This window comes from Eutrigla gurnardus (genome assembly GCF_963514095.1).
Source record: "Eutrigla gurnardus genome assembly, chromosome: 9".
NCBI classification, from domain to species: domain Eukaryota; kingdom Metazoa; phylum Chordata; class Actinopteri; order Perciformes; family Triglidae; genus Eutrigla; species Eutrigla gurnardus.
In genome coordinates, this window is record NC_139923.1 from 26,667,831 (window position 1) to 26,694,453 (window position 26,623).

Below are 26,623 nucleotides of genomic sequence, written 5' to 3' on the forward strand. Positions count from 1 at the left end.
ACAGGTTAAGCTCGCTCTCCGCGGATACGACGGGCCAGCTGGATGTCCTTGGGCATGATGGTGACCCTCTTGGCGTGGATGGCGCACAGATTGGTGTCCTCGAACAGGCCGACCAGGTAAGCCTCGCTTGACTCCTGCAGAGCCATAACAGCGGAGCTCTGGAAGCGCAGGTCGGTCTTGAAGTCCTGAGCGATCTCTCTGACCAGACGCTGGAAGGGCAGCTTGCGGATCAGCAGCTCGGTGGATTTCTGGTAGCGACGGATCTCCCTGAGAGCGACGGTACCGGGCCTGTAACGGTGAGGCTTCTTCACGCCGCCGGTGGCCGGGGCGCTCTTACGGGCAGCCTTGGTGGCCAGCTGCTTCCTGGGGGCTTTGCCGCCGGTGGATTTACGGGCTGTCTGCTTGGTTCTAGCCATGACTTCTTCTTTCTCTGGTCGGGAGAAATATACGATGAACGGAGAGACTCGCTGCTCTTAAACTGTGGGACCGGCTGTGAAACGGTGACGCTGTTCAGACCTCCGGCTCCTGATTGGTGGAGGGCTCCTCGTGGAGCTCAGCGCCGCCTCGAGGAGCGACCCACCGCCCCAATCTCAGCAGCTCATTGGCGGGAAGTCTTTCCAAACTCTCCGCCTAAACTCAGAGTGGAAGCCTCTTTCCTGATTGGTCTGTCACTGTCACGAACAGGCTCGCGCGCTCAGCGGACATATAAAACAGAGATTCGCCGGTAGAGCGACACATTCTTTGAGTCCCGACTCCAGAAAGCAACTAATAATGAGTGGAAGAGGCAAAACCGGCGGAAAGGCCAGGGCGAAGGCCAAGACCCGCTCCTCCCGCGCTGGGCTCCAGTTCCCGGTCGGCCGTGTCCACAGACATCTCCGTAAAGGGAACTATGCTCAGCGTGTTGGTGCCGGAGCCCCCGTCTACCTGGCGGCGGTGCTGGAGTACCTGACCGCTGAGATCCTGGAGTTGGCTGGAAACGCTGCCCGCGACAACAAGAAGACCCGAATCATCCCCCGTCACCTGCAGCTGGCTGTCCGCAACGACGAGGAGCTCAACAAGCTGCTGGGCGGAGTGACCATCGCTCAGGGCGGCGTGCTGCCCAACATCCAGGCTGTTCTGCTGCCCAAGAAGACCGAGAAGGCCGCCAAGTCCAAGTAAACCTGGAGACCTGCTGACTGCTGGAACCAGAACCCCCAAACGGCTCTTTTAAGAGCCAAACACTTTCTCTTAAAGAGCTCATTCCTCTCATGAAACTTAATAGTCATTCTATTTCAAGTATATATTTCCTGTAGTGAAAGAATATACATTAGAGATGGGATTTATGGCTCTTTGAAGGGAGCCGGGTCTTGAGGCGCCATTCTTTTCTAAGAGCCGTTCAAAAGACTTGCTCATTTATTTTATTTCTAAGAAGCTAGCCTAGTGGTAACACTTTATTATTCTAGGAAATAATCACTGGAAGGAATGATGGGGTAAGATTTGAATCTGAATTATTCAGACTTGGACATCGGATATCTGAGTTTGATATATTTTAAATATTGATTATAATTGAATTTAACATGTGTGGACTAGATTTTAATGTCTGATCTGCATTCATTTCATTCATTTACTTTGAACGTGACAGTGATTTAAAAAAAAAAAAAACGAACTGCTCACCACTGCGACTCGGTTGCCATCGTTCATTTTAAAGAGCCGTTCAATAGATTCGGTTCATTCGTGAACGTCACAACTCTAATATACATTGTTAATTTCCTTTATTGTCTTTTGAAAAGCTTGCCCCTTATTTTGGAGATGCTGTAATAGCTGACTCTTGTAGTTAAACTCATTAAAGTTCAGAAGTATTAATTTTTATCCAGTGCTAATTTGGACTCATTGAGAAACTCTTACTTCAAGCTGTTTTAAGATTCAATTGAATTACACTCCAATTTCTATTCATTACATTTAGAAATCAATTATAGCATTTTATAATCTATTTCATCTTCTCGGGTTATGGTATCTTAACATCTTTAAAAGTTGTAAGCTGCCAGTTTCCATAGTATACAGAATTGAACCAAATTATTAAACTACTTGAAATCCTGAAAGTGGCCTGACCCAGACTACATTCACATACAATGTAGTAATTAGTTTTACATCTCCGAAACAGTTTTTTTTTTACATCAACAATCTAGATGCTTGCAAGTTATTTACTTACAGCAGTCAGTTATTCAAACAAGTAAATGTACATATTATGTCAACACTAGACATATAACTATAATACTCTATATATACTAGAAATATACCACATAGAAAACCATATTTTAATATCTATTCATATCTATTATTTATTCAATAACATTCATCAGTAAAATGTTATTTCACACTGATGACTTCACAGCAATGAAAGGTCAAGAACCCTGATTCCTTACTATATATTTAGTCATTTTAAGTAGTTTGAATGCACATGTTCTACTGTTAGACAATGTTCTTTTGTTGGACTATGTTTTGTGTGCATTTTCTAACATTAAGTTAAATTGGGTGGGTTTTTCACAAGTGTATTCGTTTTAGGTGATGTTGAACTGATGTTCAGTGCTCAGTGGTTTACAAGGTGTCAAACTGTATCTAATCTCCATGTTCTAGCCAGTTCATGTTACTTTTTACACCCCTGTGACACTGTACCAGTAATAAGTTAACGGTTATTCGGGGCGCGATGACTCCTGTAACTCTCCTGGCTGGACTCCCGGCCCCCGCGACTAAACCATTGCAGCGTATCCAGAACGCTGCAGTACGCCTTGTCTTCAATCTACCCAAATTCTCCTATGTGACCCCCCTTCTCCGTGACCTCCACTTGCTTCCTTCTTTTTAGCCAACATCCAATTCAAGACAATGGTACTCGTCTTCAAGGCCATCAATGGAACGGCACCCATCTATCTCCAAACACTGGTCAAACCACACGCCCCGAAGCGAGCACTTCGCAACTCTACTTCAGCTGGCTGGCTGGTACCACCATTGCTGAAATCAAACAAATGTCTCTCGGCAAAGTCCAGATTCGGACTCTGTTCTGGTCCTCAGTGGTGGAACGAACTCCCAACCAATGTCAGGGCAGCAGAGTCACTGCCATCTTCCGAAAAGGACTCAAGACTCACCTGTTCGACTCTGCATAACATGACCAACTAACACCCCCCCTCTTTCTTTTGACAAATGTACTTATTGTGACAACTGCGTCTGCTAAATGCCCTAAATGTAAAGTGTCGTCGTATGTGTCGTTAGTGTGTCAATGATTGAGTTCCTCGACTGAGCTATGATGTCATAACTTTATAACACTACTTTATTGAGTAAGATCACCAAACTATCACTATGCTTTCTTGTCATCAACTGCCCCTGATGAATGCTGGTGTTCAATAGGGGGCGCTGGTGAATATGACAAGTCATGAAAATCCACAGAGGAAGAAAAATCCAACACCCACCCACCCATAGTTTCAATCACGTCCTCTGGCAGGATTTAAAAAGAAGGCAGCCCAGCGGTCTGAATCATTGTCTACATTGACTAGTGAAAATGAGTGGAAGAGGCAAAGGCGGTAAGGGACTCGGTAAAGGAGGCGCCAAGCGTCACCGTAAAGTCCTCCGTGATAACATCCAGGGAATCACCAAGCCCGCTATCCGCCGTCTAGCTCGCCGTGGCGGAGTGAAGCGTATCTCCGGTCTGATCTACGAGGAGACCCGCGGCGTGTTGAAGGTCTTCCTGGAGAACGTCATCCGTGACGCCGTCACCTACACCGAGCACGCCAAGAGGAAGACCGTCACCGCCATGGATGTGGTCTACGCTCTGAAGAGGCAGGGACGCACCCTGTACGGCTTCGGTGGATAAACACGACCCGCTACTTAAACACGACCAAAGGCCCTTTTAAGGGCCAAACACTCCACTTAAAGAGCTTATTTCCTGTCCCAAGAATATGTTGCTGGTGTTCATGGAAAGCAAAAAATTTATACACAGCGGAAAACATGAATGTTAATTTAAAAAGTTGTTTGTGTGTGTGTGAAACGACCATTTATGCAAATAGACCCATACCAAAGGATCATGTGATTGATGATCCAGCCTCTACGATTAAACCATTACAGCATATCCAGAACGCTGCAGCACGCCTTATCTTCAATCTACCCTGCTTATTGATAGTGAGTTAAGAATAATAACAAGAAACTAGTTTGTTAATGTTATTGTAATGTGTTCCCTAAGCTAAAGCATTACCTATTTCTGGTTTTGTTTTGACTCAGTGAGAGCCTTTTCTCTAAGTTTACCGTGGTTGATCTTTGTGTGATTTAATTTACGAGATGGTCTACTCTAGTCGATTTAATTTAGCTCTTTTGTTTGAATTCTACAAACAAAAGAGTCCCCCCAGTCCACCTTCCAACCGACGTGTCCTTTTTTGTCACCTTGTGTGAAACTCTAAAAATAAAGTACTTAAAGCATCCTTCCCTTTGATCAGCCCTAAATCTAAAAAGAATTATTCTAAAGGGAAACCGAGGAGCTGAAGAAACGTTCCCGTTAAAAAAAATACCCCCTTTAACATAGAAACCTATAAGAAATATAAAAACAAATTTATAGCTGATCTAAGGAAAGTGAAAAAAAAGTACTATGCAGAGAAATTCTTACATGCTTCAAATGATATCAAAACTACCTTGAACCTAATTAATCATCTGTTGAATAGGAAAAAATTAGCAGTATCTGTACCTGCAGAGATGCTCTACTCAAAACGAAACGAAATTGCTGACGGCTTTAACAATTTCTTCATTAATTTTAGTTCTGACCTGGCTTCCAGTATATTGCATATTAATGAGAACCCTTGTCACTTGATTAGGGGGCAATATCCCTCTCTCAGTAACTTTAGTCCTCCAACCACACAGGAGGTTCTTGATACCATCATGGAACTAAGGAACTCTGCATGATGGTATTAAGAGCATCTTGATTAAAGAAACTGCTGATTACTTAGTCCAGCCTATAACCCATATTCTCACTCTCTCACTCAACTCTGGGGTTATTCCCCATCTTTAAGACAGGTATGACGGACGACTTTGGAAATTATCGACCTATTTCCATCCTGCCTTGTATATCTAAAATATTAGAGAAATTGGTTTTCACTAGATTATCCAAGCACTTAAATGAGAACAACATTCTATAAGAACACCAGTATGGATTTCGCAAGAAACACACAACAGAGCATGCGTTACTCCAGCTAACCAATATTATTTCATCTGCCATGGATAATAGAAAGTTTGCCATTGGGATCTTCCTGGACTTAAGCAAAGCATTTGACACTGTCAATCATAGTGTTTTGATTGACAAATTAAATAGATATGGGATTAAGGATATTGCCCTGAGCTGGTTCTCAAATCACTTGTATAACAGAAAACAATATGTGTAACTAAATGGTTATATTTCTAACAAGTCCAAAATTATACATGGGGTGCTACAGGGATCTATTCTGGGCCCGTTATTATTTCTGATTTATATAAATGACTTAGTCTTGCAAACATTTTCTTCCTATATTATTTGCTGATGATACTAACCTTATAGCAACCCATAATGATTTCAAATATCTGATTGACAGTGTGAATGATGAATTATCTGTTATTTCTAAATGGTTTCAACTTAATAAGCTGTTGTTTAATGTGAAGAAATGTAACTTCTTGGTCTTTTGCAGCACAAATAAGTCTTACCCCAAAGAGTTGGCAAAAATATTTATCAATGGAGCAGAAATCACACAAGTAAAAGCAACAAAATTCCTGGGTTTACTGGTAGATGAAAGACTAAAATGGACAAACCATATAGACCTTGTCTGCAAAAGGTCCACAAAGATGATGGGTATATTAAGAAAAGTTTGTCCTCTAATCCATCCCTCTGCTCATTTAACTCTTTATTACAGTTTTTTGTTTCCGTATTTAAACTACTGTAACATGGTCTGGGCTGCTTCATATCAAACCCATCTCACAAAATTATTTATTATTCAAAAGAGGTTCTTAAGATTAATTTCCCATTCAAACAAATATGCTCCATCAGCACCACTTTTTATTAACTTCTCTATTCTACCTATTTCCAAACTGAATACATACCAGATTTGTTTGTTTATTCACAAGTTTATTTACAGTACCCAAGATCTCCCGGCCTCTCTTCAAACTTTCTTTACCCGGATACTAGACATACACTTTCATCGCACTAGATACAGTCACAACAATAATTTATTTGTACCCTTCACCCGTTCATCTCATCACCAATTTAATTTGCCACGTTTTTTTAATTTTGTAATTTTTTCATCCATTTTGAGTGACTTCTGTATGTTGTCTCCTGATTTTTCTCTGTACTTTATATCCTCTTTTGGTTATTTGACAGCCTCAAACTATTACGTGTGATTGTTGAAAGGGGTTGAGCTTTGTACAAGCCTATTCGGCTTTGTTCCCTCCTTGCACCATGTAATATGTGCTAAATAAAAAAATTAAAATAAAATAAAAAATAAATAAATAAACCAATCCCATCTCCTTTGATTTTTAGGTCCCTTTTCCCCAAACGAGCTAGGACGTAACATAAATGGTGGCTGGTCTGGGATCTGAATGAGGCAAGGTAAATGTTTTTGCGTGTTCGAGGCCTTTGTTTGAATGTAGAGGTCATCTCATCAGTTAACTTGTGGCTGTTGCTGTGTATGGGTTGTGGTGTGTTTGACTTGGACACTGCTTCACCAGCTGGGGAACTGTTTTGAGCACCCTGACTAGGTTTATTATTTTTGGTCGTGATTCTGAGTGGGGGTATGTTTATTTTAGTTACAGTCGACAATAACTATGGTCTTCCGTGATGCATTGAGTGCAGCATTTCAAGTCGCCTCGAGCTCAGCAAGCCACTGAAGACTAGCTAGGTTAGTCAGCCATCTTGGTAGGCAGGTCAAGGTTGTGGTTATTTCCCTACAGCTTGTTTCCCCCAGTCTTTTCACCACAACATGTTTGACTCTACTTTGTCTTGGCATCATTTTAGTTGGCCCTTTTTGTGTATGGGATAAGATCTTGTCTGTTCCACTTTTGATCCCAAGTTTGACACCTTTTTTTTCTTCATGTTGAAGCTGGCGGAGGTGTGTTTTTCGTATTGGGTCCTCCGAGCAACACTTCCTGACTTGAGGGAAATTTAGTTTGATTATAGTCTCAACTACTGAGTATAAGAATGTGATTGATATATGTATTTTACTCAAACATACAGCCTAAGCAGGTAACTCTAAAATTGATAATTAAGATTAAAGTACACTCAATTTCAATAAATTAATGTTATGGTGGTAATTCGTTGTTGTTGTGACAAAATATTAATTGGTTGTTTTAAGGGTGGGGGTGTTCCAAATGTGTGTTTCCATGTGCTCTCGTCCCTTCTGCAGAGAGAAAAGATTGAGGAGAAAATCATTGGAACATATTTTGTTCACTGAGAACATTTCAATGCATCGCTGGGTCATTTCAATGATGCATGAATTATGTTGCTATGAAAAATGTGCTGAATATGTGGGACATTTCCCACAATGATTTTATTTATTATTTTGCTATTCTGATGAGAAAAAAGGACCCAGCTAGAAAAAGCATGCACAAAGTCAACATTTTGGAATTGAAACCTCAGTGTTAATGTAAGAGCAATAATAATCTTAGTAAATGTCAAATATGTCTATTTATTTATAATCTGACCAGCTGTGTGATGATCAGATCTTTGAAAGAAGTCCTCACTTAAAATCTCAGCATAAAACATAAATATTTGTTTTACCTTTAATGAAAATTCTCTAATTCTCTATAATTGTTATTGTTTTATCAAATGTGTTTTTTTCCTGTGTCTCATAAATGGACTACGAATGCATCTCATTGTGGATCCCTGTTTCATAATGACATGAATTAAAACTTGAATTCTGCACCATGTGTTTCAATGAACCAGTGATACTACATTCTACACAGCTTCCCCAGACAAATTATGTTAATTAGTCAGTATTTCTTTTGTCAATAATATTAGAAAAATTAACTATTTATATTAAACGCATTGATCAGGAGAGGAGATGTCCACAGTCAAAATGAACAGCTCTGATAGGAAGTCTGAGTAAACTGCACCAGAAGCCTCGACCACCATCAGTGTGTTTGCTGCTCCCGGAATAACTTCACTTTATGACAAAATAATCAACGTTAGATTGATGTTTTTACATCGAGTCCCTGAACAAACATGTGGACCAGCTGGGAAACAGGTTTTGATGGAGCTCAGGTTGATTTTTAATCATTTTAGGAGAGAAAGAAGTGGGAAAAGTCAGTGAAGAGTGCTGCTCATGGCGGTGAGTAGGTGAGGTTTGGAGGCTCCCCAAACTAAAAGCAGAGAGCATCAGATCTCTACATGACTTTAATATGAAGAGACACAAGTCTGCTATCGGCTCCCTTCACTGTCAGCCTTCAGCTCTTCTCCCACGTTTAGTTTTCACTCTTTTATCGGTGAAGAGAAACACAAGTGAGCCGACTTTCAGACCGCACAGAGCAGCCACGGGCCGGGTTGAGTCTCCACGGTTCTCATGGTGTGTTTAAGTTCAGCCCCCAGCTCCGGAGAATCCAACATTCCGGTCAGACTCTCGTTCTCGTTCGTAGAAACACAACTCTAATAGAAAATGACAGAAGAAGCTCCAGCTCCAGCCGTCGCGCCGGCAAAAGCCGCCAAGAAGAAGGTGACCAAGCCGAGGCCGGCTGGTCCCGGCGTCGCCGACCTCATCGTCAAAGCTGTGGCCGCGTCCAAGGAGCGGAGCGGCGTGTCTCTGGCCGCCGTCAAGAAGGCTCTGGCTGCCGGAGGCTACGATGTGGAGAAGAACAACTCCCGCGTCAAGACCGCCATCAAGGCTCTGGTCGCTAAGGAGACTCTGGTCCAGACCAAGGGGACCGGCGCCTCCGGCTCCTTCAAGATGAACAAGAAGGTCGCCGAGAAGCCGGAGAAGAAAGCCGTTGCTAAACCCAAGAAGGCCGCAGCCAAGAAACCCGCAGCGGCCAAGAAGCCCAAGGCGGCGGCAGCGAAGAAGCCGGCAGTCGCTAAGAAATCCCCGAAGAAGGCGAAGAAGCCCGTAGCTGCCAAGAAACCCGCCGCCAAGAGCCCCAAGAAGGCCACTAAGAGCCCCAAGAAAGCTACCAAGAGCCCCAAGAAGGTGGTGAAAAAGGCCGCTGCAGCCAAGAAGTCCCCCGCTAAGAGGGTTGCCAAGCCCAAAGCGAAGAAAGCAGCACCCAAGAAGAAGTAAGCTGTTCTCAGTCTGGTGGACCAGCGCTCCGACAAAAAGGCTCTTTTAAGAGCCACCACACCGTCCATAAAGAGCTTTATCCTGTTCTTATATTGTCATTAAATAACATATACATTATATGACATGTTTGATAAACTTAGCTTTATATCTATATATATTATTACGTTTCAATTGGTCAACAAAGAAAGTCAAATTAGACATTGTCATTTTTAATTTTTTCTTCATTCCTGCATCTCACCAACACCATACTACTCAACCCTCTACTGCACGCATTATTATTCAATCATGGAAAAACATTTTAGTGTTTTTTTAACTTATAAAATTGACTCAAAATAATATATATATATGTTTTTTTTTTTTTTTTTTTTTGAGGGGTTCTTTTGGGTTTGTTGCCATATGGCAACATTGTGCGACAATGGAACAGCCTGATGCGTTTTTTCCCCAAAATGACATAGATGATTGTGTGTGTGTGTGTGTAAGGCTGCATGGGGTCTGCACAGCGACTTGTGTATACGGTTATTTTTTGTTCACCATTTTGGAATGACAAAACAAATTCAAATTCTTAATCTACTTTACACCTTTCCCAACATAAGCTCAACTCGACACAAAGGATGAAATGTAACCTGAATGTTGATCATACTGGATCCACTAGGCCTAATTCTGCCTGTCTCTCCTGCTCCTCATCACTGATCCCTAGCTCATCCTCACTTTCATGAGATAGTATAGCCACCTTTACCCTGTACATTTCAGCCCTCCTCTCAGCCTTGCCATAGAACGCTGACGGCTTCATTTCTGAATAAAATAAGTGTATATATTTATTCTACTTTTACTTCATAATTATATATATATATATATATATATATATATATATATATATATAAAAATACAACCATCCAACTACATATATCAGTGCATCCATACATTGTCATTCATACAAAGCTACTCTGCATTAGCATGGGCAAATATTGTTCCATTACCGCACAATGTTGCCATATGGCAACATACCTACTTTATTGAATAAAAAGGTAATAGTCATATCAAAACAATGTGAAAATTACTGAAAAAAGATAAGAACTTATACCAGATGCTTGTTGTAATTTTAGATTCTGAAGATATGTGAAAAATTGAGTAAAATCTTCACATATTCACGAGCACTTCTTCAGCAACTGGAGTCATCAAAAGTGTGCAGAAAGAATGACAAGTGCAGGGGTGTGTAGGGTCATATGATGCCATCTAAGCATATCATTGGTTACCACGAGGTTCTACCATGAATTTAAGACCAATCAGAGCTCATGTTTATTTAAAAATTTTAAGAAATGGCCAAAGAAAGGGTATGTTGCCATATGGCAACACCGTGCAGTAGAGAGCATCTTATAACTATATAGAAATCTAAAATCAGAGGAGGTATATAGAAAGGAGTAGCCATTCATATATTTTAAAAGGGCCATTTTGTATTTATCATAATGTGTATACCTCCAGTTTATTTATCATATAATGAATCACAAGTGAATGTAAAAAATGTATCTCCATCAAAGACTTCACATCCATTTAGTCAGAAAGCTGAGAACCTGGCCAGGTATAGCACTGTACTATTCAACAGTACCAAAATGTATTTTTATGTATCTCTATGACACTAATTAAAAAAAAGACATATCCCACAACGCCAAAAAAAATTTGTATTCCAGCTTTAGAAATAGTATTAGTGGGGGTAGGGAGTGTCTGTAAGGATGTACTTAACCACATAATTCCCTGTTGAAGACTTCTAGTGTCCTGGACTGATAATATTCTGTCAAACAACTATATATATGTCAATATCAGCATAGAGTAGTTAAATCTGACAATGGCATGACATGACATTTCATGATAGGAATGAGCTCTTTATGAGAAAGTGTTTGGCTCTTAAAAGAGCCGTTTGGGGTTCTGGGTCCAGCAGTCAGCAGGTCTCCAGGTTTACTTGGACTTGGCGGCCTTCTCGGTCTTCTTGGGCAGCAGAACAGCCTGGATGTTGGGCAGCACGCCGCCCTGAGCGATGGTCACTCCGCCCAGCAGCTTGTTGAGCTCCTCGTCGTTGCGGACAGCCAGCTGCAGGTGACGGGGGATGATTCGGGTCTTCTTGTTGTCGCGGGCAGCGTTTCCAGCCAACTCCAGGATCTCAGCGGTCAGGTACTCCAGCACCGCCGCCAGGTAGACGGGGGCTCCGGCACCAACACGCTGAGCATAGTTCCCTTTACGGAGATGTCTGTGGACACGGCCGACCGGGAACTGGAGCCCAGCGCGGGAAGAGCGGGTCTTGGCCTTCGCCCTGGCCTTTCCGCCGGTTTTGCCTCTTCCACTCATTATTAGATGCTTTCTGGAGTCGGGACTCAAAGAATGTGTCGCTCTACCGGCGAATCTCTCTTTTATGTGTCCGCTGAGCGCGCGAGCCTGGTCGTGACAGTGACAGACCAATCAGGAAAGAGGCTTCCACTCTGAGTTTAGGCGGAGAGTTTGGAAAGACTTCCCGCCAATGAGCTGCTGAGATTGGGGCGGTGGGTCGCTCCTCGAGGCGGCGCTGAGCTCCACGAGGAGCCCTCCACCAATCAGGATCCGGAGGTCTGAACAGCGTCACCGTTTCACAGCCGGTCCCACAGTTTAAGAGCAGCGAGTCTCTCCGTTCATCGTATATTTCTCCCGACCAGAGAAAGAAGAAGTCATGGCTAGAACCAAGCAGACAGCCCGTAAATCCACCGGCGGCAAAGCCCCCAGGAAGCAGCTGGCCACCAAGGCTGCCCGTAAGAGCGCCCCGGCCACCGGCGGCGTGAAGAAGCCTCACCGTTACAGGCCCGGTACCGTCGCTCTCAGGGAGATCCGTCGCTACCAGAAATCCACCGAGCTGCTGATCCGCAAGCTGCCCTTCCAGCGTCTGGTCAGAGAGATCGCTCAGGACTTCAAGACCGACCTGCGCTTCCAGAGCTCCGCTGTTATGGCTCTGCAGGAGTCCAGCGAGGCTTACCTGGTCGGCCTGTTCGAGGACACCAACCTGTGCGCCATCCACGCCAAGAGGGTCACCATCATGCCCAAGGACATCCAGCTGGCCCGTCGCATCCGCGGAGAGCGAGCTTAACCTGTCTGCTGCTCAACCAACACAACGGCTCTTTTAAGAGCCACCTAACTCTTCTCTGAGAGCTCCTTCCTATGCTGAATACATTCATTTTGTTATCCTTGATAACTTAATACTATATAAATGTTTTAATGTATCTAAATTACATAATAGAAACCTATTCATATAGCACAATTCTATTAGTGACATGTGTGACATTAACATAAAAAAGCTGCATAGATCCCAGCATCAGCATGGATTCAGCACCATGGACAGAGACGTTCATGAGGAATAAAATATGGGATGGGAGAAACACTGCCTGTATACACTGTATAAACACACATTGCTATTACATGTTGACAGGGATCCTGGTCTGCACCTGGTCTCTTGTCTGCAGTGGTAGACCAGGGTCAAATTAGAGAGAGTGATATTCTCTCTGTCCAGTAGGTGACAGCAGAGCACTTTCTAACAGACTGGTATAGAGCCGTTTTAACCCAGAGTTGAGACAATTCAGTCTGGACCAACGTGGAGGCACACCTGTGCATTAATAACGCTGTCTAATCGGCATGTAGATATGCCAAACGGATGGATTGGACACAAATTTAAACTAAATTGAATGCCAAAGCTGTTCGTTGATTTTAACCAGTCAATAAGCATCTGTAGCTTTATAGCTACTTATTTTTGTTATGCTGATTACATATTTTCACATCCAACTCATGTAGAGACTTCTAGTTTGGGATGCTGTAGGCACTGTGGTTGGTGTTTGGTTCAGCATTTACAAGTTAATGATAGGTGTAATCATTCAAAAGTTTGCACCGTTTTATTCATGTATCTGAAGGTCAGGTGGTTTCCAGAATGATGACTGGAAAATAGTTACAGGTCACATTATGTGGCAATTGGGATATTTGCACTATGAAAAGAACAACTAGCGTGAGACTTCCAGTCGGTGCCTGCATCTTCTATCTGTTCAGTGATTCCAGTGAAGGATTCACAGCTGCTCAAATTGCATAATCATTTCCGTAAGAGTCTGATGAGAGAAAGACGTGACTGGATGTTTACTCCACCACTACTGGTGGCCAAGAGATAACACAGGTTTACTCAGAGTTGAGAATTTTGTATAACCTCATGTCTTAATTTTTTTCTTTGTTCAGGTTACAGCTTCATGTGTTGAACTGTTTATTACTTTAGTATCCCCAGTGCTGACCTAAATGTTATCAGAGGCCTGGTAGTCATGATGTCTTGTTCTACATGAAGATTAACTGTCAATGATGCATCATCTCCTGTGCCTTTAAAAGACTCAAGTCACAACACTGATTTGAGTACTTTCTCTGTAGCATCCCCACACGTTGTTGCATTGTAACTGCTCCTCTTGATCAAGATTAAAGTCAGACGTCGACTATACTTCTGTCTCTGATCTCCTCCTTGGGTGAATTTATTCGTTTACGGGCAAATTATTTACCAGCTCGTGCAACAAAGAAGGGAGGATTAAAATCTAAACCACAGTTCCTCCCTACTTTTTTTTAGCTCAGTTTACATCCTATAGTTGCTTATTTGATGCCTGCGATTTTTCAAACAGAAAAAGTCCTTGAGCTCTTGATTTTACTTAATGATACAACTCTGAATAAATAGTTAACAGTATGTCGTAGTCTGTCTTCTCTTTAGTCTGTCTTTACAAATCTCAAAAAAACGAATGCGACAAATTAGTATATCTATTATAGGCCTATATTCGATAACATTATGCAATAACATTCATCAGTAAAATGTTATTTCACACTGATGATTTCCGGGTGCGGGTTCTCTCTGTGTGGAGTTTGCATGTTCTCCCCGTGTGAGCGTGGGTTGTGTCCAGGTTACATATTTTGCCAAATTATTATTATTTTTTTTTTGCCAATATCAAAAAGAAGTACCTTACATCGCTTTATTTAAATTGAAGTGGGTTTTTCACAAGTGCATTCGTTTTAGGTCCTTAGAGCAGTTACTGATTTGATTATAGATTTTGCTTCACCCTTTCCCATTGGAACATAAATTCCTATATATTCGTTTTTCAATCTCTTTTTTTGCCATTTTATCTGCCTCTTCAATACCTTTAATGCCTATATGAGCTGTGTAGTATCTTTTTTATCCTTTAAGGAGGGGATGAAGAGAATGCAAGGAGGAAATGAGAGCTTGGAAGCAAAGGTGTCCAGATTTTTAGTCCAGAATGTTTAGTTACAGAATCACTCCACATTCTACAGGCTTGTCCCCGGCTGAAATGCTGATGTCAAGGAGGCCCAGGTCCGCATTTGACCTGTTACTCCCAGATTTAAAGTCTAAGGTGGAAAAGAAACAGTGGAAACAAAAAGTGCAAGTCAAGCAACCTATTTGTTGGTGTCCTGCATCCTCTTTGAGTTTTTAGGAGTCACAATGTTATAAGCTGGAACCCAAAAAAACTGAATACTGATTCCAAGGTTCCTAAGCTGTAGTAATAAATATTTAATTTCAATAATCAAATCTTCCCATGAGGAGTGACCTGTATCTAGGCTAAATTACTGAGTCTATACCCCTCTCTTTTATTAAATTCTGGGATATATATCCCAATATATATCCCAATACCACCATGTCCATTTTGCAAACTTTTGATCCATCAGTATATATTTTAAAATATCCATAGAATTATGTTTTTAAATATCCCTGGCAATATGCTGCAAAATGTTGCTCATCTGGATACTCTTTTTTTCTTATCAGTAGTTCACTATTAACCTTTGGTGATGGGAGAAACCATGGGCGAACAACACTAAGAACCAGTGAAGGACTACATTTAAATGCTTTAATTAGATAAGATAGTCCTTTATTTATCCTGCAGCGGGGAAATTTACAGCGTTACAGCAGCAAGACGGTAGAAAAATAAGGATAATAAATAATAAACATGCATTGACAAAAAAAGTACAATATAAAAAGATATTAACACTAAGACTTTGTAAAGAAAGTTAAATAAAGTAGAATGTATAATGTACATAATAGACAATTTCCAGAATATATACAGGATGGACTAGATATTTACATGATAGACAGAGATGGAGAGCATGGGATGTTATGTTTATATTGCACTTGTGTAAGATAACAGTTTATTGCACATGGGATGAGGAGCCTGGTTGTGTGTGGTCCACTGAGAGCAGTGCTTGTTATACATTCTGTGTTGTTCTGCTATACTATTCATATTCCAGCCAAACCCTTTTGATTCTATTTGATATTCCCACACTGTGGATTCATCTGAACCCGCGTGTTTTATAACTCAGTATCAGTAACTAGATCACGCTCTGGGGGGAGCGCTTTGTCGGGGGCGCGCGGGGGTCTGGGCGCGATTTGTCGGATCCAACCAATCCGGTGAGAGCAACAGCACAGTAACATTTGCATCAAGCGGATACAAAGAGAGCAGACTGTGCCTCGTCTCCTCACTCCGCTTCAGGAAAAGTCTCTACAGCCAAACATGCCGACAGAACAAGTCGTCAAAGCGCCCAAGAAGGGCTCCAAGAAAGCCGTCTCCAAGACCGCCACTAAGGCCGGCAAGAAGAGGAGAAAGTCCAGGAAGGAGAGCTACGCCATCTACGTGTACAAGGTGATGAAGCAGGTCCACCCCGACACCGGCATCTCCTCCAAGGCCATGGGCATCATGAACTCCTTCGTGAGCGACATCTTTGAACGCATCGCCGGTGAGGCCTCCCGTCTGGCTCACTACAACAAGCGCTCCACCATCACTTCCAGGGAGATCCAGACCGCCGTCCGCCTGCTGCTGCCCGGGGAGCTGGCTAAGCACGCCGTGTCTGAGGGCACCAAGGCCGTCACCAAGTACACCAGCTCCAAGTAAACGTACTGCTGTTGAACCAACAACCCAAAGGCTCTTTTAAGAGCCACACACTTCTTCTAAAGACGTTTCCTTATTTCTGTATTCCACAGATTAGTATAGGACAACACATTAGCCTGCATCAGTTATTGTTTGCATAGTGACTGTTGATTGACAGCTGAAGTTCTGTGAACATGTGCAATCCAATTTCCTCTCACTATTAATGGTGTTTGCTGAACTCAATATACAATATTCAATATACAATCTCATTTTATATATATTAAAAAAAAGTTGGTTCAGGCTTCACTATTTACTATGACATAAGTCTTACAAGCAGGGTATGGAAAGAATGGAGTCAAAGTCGGCTTTATTGTCAATTCTGCAATGTGTCGGACATAGAGGAAAATGCGTTTCACTCCAATATTACAAATATTAGTGGTGGGCAAGTGAAGCCTTATGAAGCACTGAGGCTTTCCTAGCAATTGTGTTGAAAAAGATTCAATGCTTTGTGAAGGTGACATCTGGTGGACAACTGAAGCTATAGCGACCTTTTTAAGAACACGACTGAAGCCCAGACACCGTTTCAATCCCATGTCAGCAATAACAGTTTAGAAACGACTGTGTGTGGTCATTAAGGTGTTTTGTTCATTCTCGCCCATACTGTAAAACATCCCAGATTAAGCCAACGGATGAATCTAAATGATATGAAGGGTTGAATGTTGGTTAGGGGTAGTGATGGGCAAAGGGAAGCTTCGAAACAGTTCAAAGCGATGTTTCAGTATGTGTTGAAGCCTTGAAACGAATATGAAACCTGACGCTACAGTGGCCTCTAGTGGCCACTTCTGTGAACTACATGCTCTGGCCAAAGAAAACTAATTATGTGCCACTATGAAATGAGCCAGTCTTAGTTTTCTTTAATTTAAGTAGAATACAGGCTGAGTTACAGAAACATTATTAAAAATAAATAAATGACACGTTGTTGTATTCAATACAATTATCAAAGATTTTTATCCAAAAATAATATTTTCTGAGAAAAATATCTTTTCTGAGTTTCTTTTTTTGGATAACACTTCCCCTACTTAAAAAAAATCCTTTCACAGGGTACACTTGTTGCAGGGACACTTAAAAATGTCTCAGTTGGTACAAATTAGGGAAGATGGCACGTCGCTCTTGCCAGTATTTCAAAGGATCTCTTAAATAATAATAATAATAATAACTTGGACTTATATAGCGCCTTTCATAGTAGTCAAGGTAGCTTCACAAAAAGTGTGTGTGTGTGGGGGGGGGTTAGGGATCAAAGGACTTAGCGCGAAGAAATGTTTTGAGGTGCTTTTTGAACATCCCCAAATGTTCGCAACCTTGTGCGGGGTATTGCCAGCAGGTCCTTGTCAGAGGACCGCAGGGAGCTTGACCGAGTGTAGGGGTGGAGGAGATCTTTGAGGTATTGTGGTGAGAGTCCATGGGGAGCTTTGTAGGTGAGCAGAAGGATCTTGTAGGTGATGCGTGACTTGACTGGCAACCAGTGAAGCTGTTGGAGGATGGGAGTGATATTCTGCCAGGACTTGGTGTTGGTTAGAACCCTGGCAGCTGAGTTCTGGACACGCTGGAGCCTGCTAAATAAATAATGTTTCACTTCCACAGTTGCATCCGAAGTTGCACTTTGCACAATATGAGTTTGGTTCACTCGACTGTCAAACAGATCCCAAACTCTCTGCTGATGGATGTTGATGCTGCTGATGTTGATGCCGATGGTGTAGGTGATGTTTGTGCTTTTTCCTCCTCGGACAGCTCCACAGTTGCCAATTTGAATGGTCGAAGAAGATCCAAGCACTCAGAAATGACCTCAAATTCATAGTTGTTCAGAGGTGCTTGGTCTGTAGTCAGACAGGACAGGGAAGCAGCCACGGTCTCTCTTTCGTCATATAAACGTTGTAGCATGTCATATGTACTATTCCATCTTGTTTCAACATCTTGAATGAGTTAAAGGGCAGGCCTGCCCATACCTGTCTGCACCTCTGTTAGCTTCTCCCTGGCCTTGCAACTGGAACGGAAAAATCCAACAATTTTTTTGGCCTTCAGGCAGATCTCATTCAGTGGAGTTTCTTCCACTGCCTTCTTCACAATCAAGTTCAGAGTGTGGGCAAAACATGGCAAATGATAGAAGTTTTGGAGGTTCACACTCAGGACCATGTTTGCTGCAAACTCCTAACACAGAAACCCTCAAAGAACTTCTTCTTCTTCTTCTTCTTCTTCTTCTTCTTCTTCTTCTTCTTCTTCTTCTTCTTCTTCTTCTTCTTCTTCTTCTTCTTCTTCTTCTTCTTAAAATAAATCAAACCAAATACAAAAAAAAACAAAAAAACAACAACAAACAAACAAGACAAATAAATAAATAAAAAAATAAAAATCCTAAATAACTATGTTATCAAACATATACCATACTAATAATACCTTAATACTTATATTCTTTTAATGAGTCCTGTCTTTTCTAAATACTCAAATATTGCTTTATATCCTACATGCCCTGAGTTCAGTCGTAACACCTCTTTAATACTAAATTTAATTTGCTCCCTACTCAGTCTGTCTTTTAGAAACCTTCTTTGATACTGGTACTTAGGACAATCTATAATTACATGTTCAATAGTTTCTGTATGATTACAGTGTTCACACAAGCCAGTTTCATGTTTCCCTATTAATTTCATTGTATTATTAAGTCCAGTGTGCCCAAATCTCATTCTTGATATTATATCTTTTATTTCGACAATTTTCTCTCATCTTTCCTACTTCCCTTTGGATACTGTAGTACATTCTACCTTTGTTTTCCTTGTTCCAACACTCCTGCCACTTCTTCTTCATTTCTAATTTGATTATGCTTTTAACCTCTGCCTTACTATATTTAACTATCATATTAACTTCTACTTTTTTTGTTGCGTTTTTTGCATATTTGTCTGCCATTTCATTTCCATCTACACCTATATGGGCTGGAATCCAAGTGAACTTCACTTTTACTCCTACTTTGGTAATTCTAAATACACTTTGAGCTATTTCTACCAGAATATCTTGTCTTGATTCTGATTTCATATTTTTGAGACTGATTAATGCACTGCTTGAATCTGATCCAATTATTACTTTGTTTGGTCTATTTCTTTCTACCCACTCAAGAGCTAACAGAATAGCTATAATTTCTCCCGTATATACTGATAAATTGTCATTTATTCTTTTACTTGACATAATATTTAACTCTGGTATGATGAATGCTACTCCTACTTTGTTACTAATTGTCTTTGAAGCGTCTGTGTATATTTTAGTAAATGATGAGTATTGTTCCTCTATATATCTATCTACCTGATCCCTATTTATACTTTTTCCTTTCTTCTTCTCTAACATATGTATATCTACATCTATCTCCCCTATTAGCCAAGGTGGAACAGTGGAAAAAAGTACAGTGGGGCTTATCTCTAGTTCCCCTATCCCTATTTCTTTTACCGCATCTCCTACCGTCCAACCAAAGCTCTTCAGCTGTCTCTTTTCCTTTTCTTGGCATTTTTTAAAAACGTCCTGAGTGGGGTGACTGTCCTTATGGCCCTTTAAGTTTGCCCAGTATGTAAGTGAAATCTGGTTTCTTCTCATTTCTAATGGCATTTCGTTCATTTCTACTTGTAAGGCTGACACTGGGGTTGTTTCAATAGCTCCACAGCAGAGTCTCAATGCCTGATATTGAATTGTGTCTAGTTTATTTAGTAATGTTCTTGAAGCAGACTGGTATATTGTGCATCCATAGTCAAGAACTGCCCTGATTAGCCCAATGTAAACAGTTTTCAGTGACACTCTATTTGCTCCCCACTCTTTACCCCTCAGACATCTAACAACATTCAGTACTTTTTTACATTTTTCAATAATTTTTCCTATATGGACTTTCCAAGTAAGATTTTTTTCGAACCAAATACCCAGATATTTAAAACATTCTACCCTCTCTAAATTTTCTCCATACATTTTAAGCTGAATCTGATCTTGAATTTTCTTTTTTGTGAAACATACTACTTTTGTCTTTGCTATTGAAAATCTAAAGCCCCACTCCGTGCCCAACACTCTATTTTTCCTATTGCCTCTTGCACTTTCCTACCCATAAACTCTACATTCCTTCCCCTTTTCCACATGACTCCGTCATCTGCAAATAATGCAACTCCAATAGACCTATCTACACTGCTAAACACTTCATTAATCATAACTGAAAACAGTACTGGACTAACTATACTCCCTTGAGGAGTTCCATTTTCCACTACATACTTGTTACTATATTCTTTCCCTATTCTTACTGTTATCAACCTATCCGTTAAAAAGTTTTTAATCCAACTATACATTTTTCCTTTTATTCCCATCTGATATAATTTGATCATTAACCCTTGTTTCCACAACATATCATAAGACTTCTCAACACCTCAAAGAACTTGTGTTTCTGCATGGTTTTTAAGCATTTTGAGCTTGTTAATTGAACCAATTTACTAATTACACTGCAAACCATTGCACCTGTCGAAACATAGAGGCGTTCCTTCAATCACTGAACTACCGTCACGTGACCGCAGCAGCGTACATGACTCGGTAAATAATTGATCTTCGAAGCTGGAGGTTGGTATTTGGTGTATCAGAGCAATGTTGAAATACTTTTTTTTTTTCAACATTTTAGACATTTTGGCGATGGTCGACACGAGCATGTATTCTGAACGTTACAAGGTTTATGATGAGCTAATGCTAGCAAGACTTGTAGCTTCCTCGCCAGCTTGCTACCAGTCATGCTAGGCTAATGCTCCTGTACTGCTGACGCACTAACTTTTTCAAACATAATATTCCCACTATATGATCACATGTTATGGTATGAATGTTGCATTAATGGCAAAGAATGAAACTTATAAGCCGGAGACCCGAACGCTTGCATTGTGTGCTGCTGCTTTTTATACCATATTAAAGAGTAAACCAGAGTGAGAACCTGTGTAGCGCTGACGTTCTCCTTACACCACACATGGACACAGTCTGTAACACTATGACAAATAAATGATATATAATTATAATGCGATAAACAATTAAGTAATCTATCCATCTAATATAAATCAGAGTTCAGAGTTGCTTCTTGGGCAATAAATATACTCCCCGTCGGGGAATCGAACCCTGGTCTTCCGCGTGACAGGCGGAGATACTGTCCACTATACTAACGAGGAAGTGCGACACTGGTCGTTATCATCATCTTTATAACGCATGTATTACGCTGTTGTTACTGCCTTTGTGTTGTTTGGTGTTACGTAGTATAATAGTGGGTTTACGTCCGATGACCCCAACTATCATGTTTGGCAGCATATCGATGACCCCAACTATCATGTTTGGCAGCATATTGTGTTCAAAAGTTACAAATGATCATGTTCGTCTAAGTGCTGTGCCGTCGTCCACCGGCACCGACGGGGGCAGAATCCTGGGGGTTTGGAGTGGTGGGAGGTCCTCCATCTCTCCAAGAACGTCATTGGTGGCGACGTAACGAGTATGCGGTAATACACTGTTTTCCACCACGTCCTCAGGCAGGAGTTATAAAGCGAGGAGCCTGGCTGTGAAAGGCATTCAGTTGATTTACTTTGACCAGTGAAAATGAGTGGAAGAGGCAAAGGCGGTAAGGGACTCGGTAAAGGAGGCGCCAAGCGTCACCGTAAAGTCCTCCGTGATAACATCCAGGGAATCACCAAGCCCGCTATCCGCCGTCTGGCTCGCCGTGGCGGAGTGAAGCGTATCTCCGGTCTGATCTACGAGGAGACCCGCGGCGTGTTGAAGGTCTTCCTGGAGAACGTCATCCGTGACGCCGTCACCTACACCGAGCACGCCAAGAGGAAGACCGTCACCGCCATGGATGTGGTCTACGCTCTGAAGAGGCAGGGACGCACCCTCTACGGCTTCGGTGGATAAACACGACCCGCTACTTAAACAAGACCAAAGGCCCTTTTAAGGGCCAAACACTCCACTTAAAGAGCTCATTTCCGTTTTTTTTCCTGATTTATGAAGCAATGTACAGAATAACTTGATATTCTGGTGTATGTATGGCTTTATTTTAAACATGTTGTACTATATATGCATATACATGAGGTGGTAAAACGCGTTGTATTATGAAACTATGTTCACGCTGCAGAGTTATAATGTAATTGGACACAGAAAACGGCCATCTGTTAAGTATCAATTGGGACAAAATGAATAATCTTAGTGATGTGACAGCTCTCATCAGTTTATATATATATATATATATATATATATATATATATATAAAAAATTCAGACCATGGCCTTGGATGGTTGTATATAATTGTGTAAAACTCTGACTTATAATCATAATCTAGTCGTCTTATATTTTATCATATTTCCATATACTTATTCATGTTGATGCTTACCTTGGCTCTCATCTTTCCCCCATCTCTAATTTTAACCTAATCTCTAACCACTATTTTAATTTACCATTATAAGATTAGATTTTATTCGTCCTGCAGTGAGAAAATTTTAAATGTTATCACAGCAAGACAGTGAAGATAAGGATAATCAATAATAAACATGCTTTAACATGAAAAGAACAATATAAAAAAGATATTAACACTAAGACTATGTTAAGAAAGCTAAATAGAGTAGAATGTATAGTGAATATAATAGACCATTTCCAGAATATATACAGAATTCCACACAGCAGCAATAAAAACTGATTTAATCTAGCTACAAATGTCTTTTGGTTCTTAATACCTGACAAATTATATATAGCTTTAACATTATGAAGCTGACGGATCAGGTTTCATTTTGTCTGGTTCATTCAAGATTATTAGACTATTCTGGGTCAGAATCTTCCCTCCACTGATTCTGAGCAAAAATACTCAGGAGGAAAAAATTGCAACACATTTTGGTCACAAAGAACGTTTCGATGATGCGTTAATGAAGTTGCTGTGAAAATATAAGATGAATATGTGGGATATTCCACACAGTGAAGAGTGTAGACTCAACAGGTTTTCATTTCAAAGTGTCCATTGAAAAGTACATAATGTGGAATTGAATCCTTTGTGTTTCTATAACAACAAAAAGCCTGATTTATTCAGTTAAAACAAACATCTTTGTGATGCTCAGATTTTTGAAGGAAGTCCAGACTTTGAATATCTATATAATAGGCAAGGCAAGAAAACTTTATTCGTATAGCACCTTTCATACACAAGGCAGACTCAGAGTGTGCTTCACATCATAACATGTCATACAATAAAGTGAAAAAAATAATAGAATATTGAGGCAAAATTAAAATTCATTACAGAAAGACAAGGAGAATAAAAACATATCTGCAATAACAAAAAACAATGCAAACGTTAAAAGATTTAGCAGAAGGCTATGGTGAACATAAAAGTTTTCAGTGATTTATAATCATACATAATAATACATAAAATACTTAAATAATATATAAAATAGCTGCTGTTTGACATGTTGACATAATTGCTATTGTTCAATAAATGTGTCTAGTTTTTCTTGTGTATCATAAGTGGACTACAGCTGCATCCCTGTTTCATAATGACAACCAATCCTTGAATTCTGCACCGACATGTGTTTCTATGAACCAGTGATACTGCATTCAAAGCCACTGCTGTTTATTAGTCAGTGTTTTTTTTTTAAACCATTAACAGTAGAATGATGAACTTTATAATTAAGGTTTTGATCAGGAGAGGACATGTTCACAGTCAAAATGAACAGCTCTGATAGGAAGTCTGAGTAAACTGCACCAGAAGCCTCGACCAGCATCAGTGTGTTTGCTGCTCCCAGAATAACTTCACTTTATGACAAAATAATCAACGTTAGATGGATGTTTTTACATCGAGTCCCTGAACAAACATGTGGACCAGCTGGGAAACAGGTTTTGATGGAGCTCAGGTTGATTTTTAATCATTTTAGAAGAGAAAGAAGTGGGAAAAGTCAGTGAAGAGTGCTGCTCATGGCGGTGAGTAGGTGAGGTTTGGAGGCTCCCCAAACTAAAAGCAGAGAGCATCAGATCTCCACATGACTTTAATATGAAGAGACACAAGTCTGCTATCGGCTCCCTTCACTGTCCGCCTTCAGCTCTTCTCCCACGTTTAGTTTTCACTCTTTTATCGGTGAAGAGAAACACAAGTGAGCCGACTTTCAGACCGCACAGAGCAGCCACGGGCCGGGTTGAGTCTCCACGGTTCTCATGGTGTGTTTAAGTCCAGCCCCCAGCTCCGGAGAATCCAATATTCCGGTCAGACTCTCGTTCTCGTTAGTAGAAACACAACTTTAATAGAAAATGACAGAAGAAGCTCCAGCTCCAGCCGTCGCGCCGGCAAAAGCCGCCAAGAAGAAGGTGACCAAGCCGAGGCCGGCTGGTCCCGGCGTCGCCGACCTCATCGTCAAAGCTGTGGCCGCGTCCAAGGAGCGGAGCGGCGTGTCTCTGGCCGCCGTCAAGAAGGCTCTGGCTGCCGGAGGCTACGATGTGGAGAAGAACAACTCCCGCGTCAAGACCGCCATCAAGGCTCTGGTCGCTAAGGAGACTCTGGTCCAGACCAAGGGGACCGGCGCCTCCGGCTCCTTCAAGATGAACAAGAAGGTCGCCGAGAAGCCGGAGAAGAAAGCCGTTGTTAAACCCAAGAAGGCCGCAGCCAAGAAACCCGCAGCGGCCAAGAAGCCCAAGGCGGCGGCAGCGAAGAAGCCGGCAGTCGCTAAGAAATCCCCGAAGAAGGCGAAGAAGCCCGTAGCTGCCAAGAAACCCGCCGCTAAGAGCCCGAAGAAGGCCACAAAGAGCCCCAAGAAAGCTACCAAGAGCCCCAAGAAGGTGGTGAAAAAGGCCGCTGCAGCCAAGAAGTCCCCCGCTAAGAGGGTTGCCAAGCCCAAAGCGAAGAAAGCAGCACCCAAGAAGAAGTAAGCTGTTCTCAGTCTGATGGACCAACGCTCGACAAAAAGGCTCTTTTAAGAGCCACCACACCGTCCATAAAGAGCGTTTTCCTGCTTATTCTATTGTCATTACATAGCATTAAGACATCCTACCTTAGAATGTAGGAATATATTTCCAAGTACACCCATATATAATTTACTAGTATAAAATGTCTCGGCTACAGCCACAGGGGTTATTTCTATAAACCCAACTTTAAAGGCCACCACACCGTCCATAAATAACTATCCTGTTTATTTTCAACTATTTCCATTTCATTAATTATTATTCTGCATTAGACTTGCTGTACATCTATTTATCTACACAATAAATCCCAATATGTCAAAATAAATGATAGCACATCGACTAGCTTGGACATAGTCTGTGGGGTCCCACAGGGGTCAGTTCTGGGTCCAAAGCTGTTTATACTATACATAAATGATATATACAAAGTGTCAAATACTCTGAAATTAATATTATTCGCGGATGACACAAATATTTTCTGTTCGGGGAGTGACTTGAACCAACTTGTGGAAACCGTAAATCAGGAAATGGCTAAACTTCAAGTGTGGTTTAATATAAATAAATTATCAATAAATCTTGGGAAAACTAAATACATGCTATATGGGAAAAGAGGCTGCAACAACAGTCCCAACATTCAAGTAAACGGAGTTAATATTGAGAGGGTCCGTGAGAATAAGGTTCTGGGAGTGATTATCGATGACATGTTAAGTTGGAAGCCACACATAACACAATTAAAAAGGAAGTTGGCCAGGAGTGTGTCTATACTTTGGAAAGTACAAAAAATACTAAACCAAAAAGCACTTCATCTGTTATACTGCGCACTAGTCTCTCCGCACCTGCAATACTGTGCAGAGGTGTGGGGACACACATATAAAGGCTCCACACAGCCCTTGTTAATTCTCCAAAAAAGAGCCTTGAGAATCTTACACTACGCCAACTACAGGGCACACACCTATCAGTTATTTATCGAATCGAAAATACTCAAACTATATGACTTAATAAACGATCGCACAGTACAAATGATGTACAAAGCATCAAACAGAACTCTCCCCCAGAACCTGCAAAAACTCTTCATACACAGAGAGAGACACAATCTCAGAGGGGACATGATTTTCAGGCAAAGGAAGGTACGAACTACGTTAAAATCCTTTTCCTTATCGGTCACAGGTGTTAGACAATGGAATGTGTTAGAAGAAGTAAAAAAAATCAGCAACACTTAAGTGTCTTCAAGAAAAAGTATGTAAATTCAACCGTTGACCGGTACGGATTATTGCATGAGAGTTGAAAAAGGTCTGAGGCACGAATAAGCAGACATGGTGTTGTGTCGGGATGGGAGCATAACTAATGAACATTCTGTACCCAAACAATAAGTTGAACCTGAGAAACTTGTATGGTCCGATGTCAGTTGTACGTAGTAGGGAGTACAGCTCTCTGTACCACCTACTGCTGTAACATGTTATGTCAAATGTCACAAGTAAAAGAAAATGTTATGTCAAATGGAAAATGCTAAAAACAAGATAATATGACGAT

The 26,623-nt window shown here is 41.2% G+C and overlaps 4 protein-coding genes and 5 pseudogenes across 9 annotated transcripts; 7 read left to right on the forward strand and 2 right to left on the reverse strand.

The window, feature by feature from the left end:
* On the reverse strand, positions 1-483 carry LOC311018645 (histone H3.2). Its single transcript, XM_084017675.1, has one exon. It carries the CDS (start codon positions 414-416, stop codon positions 6-8), a length of 411 nt encoding a protein of 136 aa, XP_083873801.1. The 5' UTR covers positions 417-483; the 3' UTR covers positions 1-5.
* Positions 484-743: 260 nt separating this feature from the next.
* On the forward strand, positions 744-1,163 carry LOC311018649 (histone H2A pseudogene; annotated as a pseudogene). The gene has a single exon. The product of its transcript is annotated as a histone H2A pseudogene (transcript).
* Positions 1,164-3,529: 2,366 nt separating this feature from the next.
* Positions 3,530-3,850, forward strand: LOC311018663 (histone H4; the record flags this gene model as incomplete). Its single annotated transcript, XM_084017683.1, has 1 exon — positions 3,530-3,850. One exon carries the CDS (start codon positions 3,530-3,532, stop codon positions 3,839-3,841), a length of 312 nt encoding a protein of 103 aa, XP_083873809.1. The 3' UTR covers positions 3,842-3,850.
* Positions 3,851-8,627: 4,777 nt separating this feature from the next.
* Positions 8,628-9,356, forward strand: LOC311018633 (histone H1 pseudogene; annotated as a pseudogene). The gene has a single exon. The product of its transcript is annotated as a histone H1 pseudogene (transcript).
* A 1,831-nt stretch (positions 9,357-11,187) lies between these two features.
* On the reverse strand, positions 11,188-11,586 carry LOC311018650 (histone H2A pseudogene; annotated as a pseudogene). Its single transcript has one exon. The product of its transcript is annotated as a histone H2A pseudogene (transcript).
* Positions 11,587-11,872: 286 nt separating this feature from the next.
* LOC311018644 (histone H3.2) lies at positions 11,873-12,366 on the forward strand. The gene has a single exon (XM_084017674.1). It carries the CDS (start codon positions 11,935-11,937, stop codon positions 12,343-12,345), a length of 411 nt encoding a protein of 136 aa, XP_083873800.1. The 5' UTR covers positions 11,873-11,934; the 3' UTR covers positions 12,346-12,366.
* Positions 12,367-15,787: 3,421 nt separating this feature from the next.
* Positions 15,788-16,219, forward strand: LOC311018655 (histone H2B 1.2 pseudogene; annotated as a pseudogene). Its single transcript has one exon. The product of its transcript is annotated as a histone H2B 1.2 pseudogene (transcript).
* Positions 16,220-21,769: 5,550 nt separating this feature from the next.
* On the forward strand, positions 21,770-22,081 carry LOC311017992 (histone H4; the record flags this gene model as incomplete). The annotated part of the gene is made up of 1 exon (XM_084016705.1): positions 21,770-22,081. One exon carries the CDS (start codon positions 21,770-21,772, stop codon positions 22,079-22,081), a length of 312 nt encoding a protein of 103 aa, XP_083872831.1.
* A 2,367-nt stretch (positions 22,082-24,448) lies between these two features.
* LOC311017991 (histone H1 pseudogene) lies at positions 24,449-25,063 on the forward strand (annotated as a pseudogene). Its single transcript has one exon. The product of its transcript is annotated as a histone H1 pseudogene (transcript).
* Positions 25,064-26,623: the final 1,560 nt, after the last annotated feature.

Excerpts from the sequence above, each read along its gene's own strand:
- LOC311018645 (XM_084017675.1), bottom strand. The coding sequence starts at position 416 with ATGGCTAGAACCAAGCAGACAGCCCGTAAATCCACCGGCGGCAAAGCC.
- LOC311018644 (XM_084017674.1), top strand. The coding sequence starts at position 11,935 with ATGGCTAGAACCAAGCAGACAGCCCGTAAATCCACCGGCGGCAAAGCC.